Source organism: Anneissia japonica, unplaced genomic scaffold (genome assembly GCF_011630105.1).
Source record: "Anneissia japonica isolate Jap-2015-1 unplaced genomic scaffold, ASM1163010v1 scaffold14335_len4187_cov163, whole genome shotgun sequence".
Classification (NCBI taxonomy): Eukaryota; Metazoa; Echinodermata; class Crinoidea; order Comatulida; family Comatulidae; genus Anneissia; species Anneissia japonica.
Window position 1 is genome coordinate 1 of NW_022715861.1, and position 2,205 is coordinate 2,205.

At 37.6% G+C, this 2,205-nt stretch overlaps 1 protein-coding gene across 1 annotated transcript in view; it reads right to left on the minus strand.

Annotated features, from left to right (window-relative positions):
• Positions 1–151: 151 nt before the first annotated feature.
• LOC117109470 (transient receptor potential cation channel subfamily M member-like 2) overlaps positions 152–2,205 on the minus strand; it is a gene marked incomplete at both ends in the record, with an annotated part of 3,710 nt that continues 1,656 nt past the window's right edge. The window contains 3 exons of the mRNA XM_033251832.1: positions 152–343; positions 1,029–1,197; positions 1,479–1,665. Coding sequence (XP_033107723.1) covers positions 152–343; positions 1,029–1,197; positions 1,479–1,665 — 548 coding nt within the window. The remainder of the gene's footprint in view (positions 344–1,028; positions 1,198–1,478; positions 1,666–2,205) is intronic.

Sequence of the window (2,205 nt, forward strand, 5' to 3'; positions counted from 1 at the left end):
TTTTTTTTTTTTTTTCTTTCTTTTTTTCCCCTTTTTTTAACTATCCAAGGGGGGGGGGGGGCTCGGCCCCTCCTAAATCCGCCCCTGGATCATGCTAACTAGAAAACTGCAAGCTGTGGTCACAAGAATAGCTTAGTTAATGATCAATTACCATAGTGTAATCATCACACTCATTGTAGTGATCATACAAAGGGTATAGCTCACCATTGATTCATGTTGCATTATAACATTGATAGCTTCTATTAGCCTTGGTATCATATGATCATTTTCACTTATGCGACACACACTGTGTATCTTTCCATAAACAGTACTCTGCAAAGAAGGTTTGATTTTCCTCACTCCACTATATAAATGAGAAAAAAAAAAAAGATGAAAAATTATTAAGCTGTATTTAGCCAACTTACACAAGACTAAAATGTTGCACATGGCACATGGTAGAGTTAATAAGTCCCTTGCTTGTCACAAGAACACAATCAAATAAAAAAAAACCTTCACACAATAAAAACAAAAACACACTGAAAAGCTGCATACTGTTGTAATTATTATCATTAACATTCAATAATAGTTATAATTATTCATATAACCATAATAATAACAACAATAACAATTATCATTACTATTCATTATCATTACCACTATTATCATCATCATCATCACAATCACCACAATCATTATCATAATAACAATAACAATTGTCTAACATAACAATATTAACAATGATGCAAATGCTCATAATATGACCCAGCTTTTTTTTTCACTGTGACTCTGCATGTATATTTACTGTGTGCATATCAATTGAACCAAATTTTTGCATAGGTAAGATTCACTTGTGTGTAAAAAACTGTGATTTCCGTAGGAATACCGCAGAAGTCTGTGTAACACTTAGGACACATCCTGTGTAAAACGTTGTCTCGAGTGTAAATTAGATATTTGAGCAAAATTCTTGTCTTTTGAAGGATTTGAACTCCGGACACTGGCGGTGAGCATCTCAACCACCAATCAATATTTAATTATTCTATCAAACTTACTCAATGATAACACAATTATTGTTAGCAAAAGCAAGCAAGTCGGCTGCTCGTCCGGTTCCCTCACAAAAGACAACTGGAGTCTTGAGTAGAACAGCCTCTTTTGTGGCAAGGATGGTGTCCATACCACCCTCCAGGCACACTTTCACCACCGGTATTCCTAAGCCAGTCTCTGTAGGATAACAAGGTGGTTTTGAAAATGTCAATAATAACACATAATCCTTTACATTTGATTGTTACTCAATAAAACAATGCCAATTACTGTCTAATAATTAAAATGTAATTTCTCTTTTGCTAAGACACACGATCTGCATTGCATTTAGCTGGAAAGACTCTTAAGAATTTGATTTGTTTCTATTTCTTTAGAGTTACTAAATTCTGTTAATACATCCGATAACACTAGACCTTAAAAATTACTTTTTAAATAAGACAAAAATAACCCATAAATATTACCAAGTTCATTTTGAGCAAATTTTGGTGCTCTCATCGCCTGCTCTAGTTTCGCACGATACTCAATGTCACAACCGTACATCCTGGTTCCATCATCTACCAACAAGAAGTGTGTGTGATGTGGATCCAATGAGACCGGCTTACCTCGTTGCACAATGGGGTTCACCTTGTATTGAGCTGGGTAAAGTCCCTGTAACACAAGAGTAATCTGGTCAAGTATTTAAGCAGGGGTGGAATTGAACAGCTTGGTGGTTGAGATGCTTGCCTTCCAATCCCAGGGCCCTGGGTTCAATTCATTTGAGAGAAGGATTTTTTTCGAAAAAACGAAAAACAACTCCACTACCCATTGGATTGGATTGGATTTATTCGGTGTGAACACCAAGGATAGCCCACGAACGTCTAGAAGACTTACTTCCAGTGGGGTCCTTCTGGTGGTGATTGGGCAGTACACCGGGAGTCAATCCCCTACTCTTTTCCGAAGAGTGCATATGGGCCATAAATGCACACGGGATCAACGACTTAAACATCTCATCTGAAAGACGGTGTACTATACCGTAACTTGTATTTCAGCCCTCCAGCTGAAATACAAGGAGAGGCAGTGATGGGAATTGAACCGGGGACCTAGATATATCCACGGTTCAGCGCACACACAGTGGCTACCACCAGATTAGTTGACTGAGCTAAGCTGCCCTCTCAGCATAAGCCTTATTATGAGGCATAACTTATATAT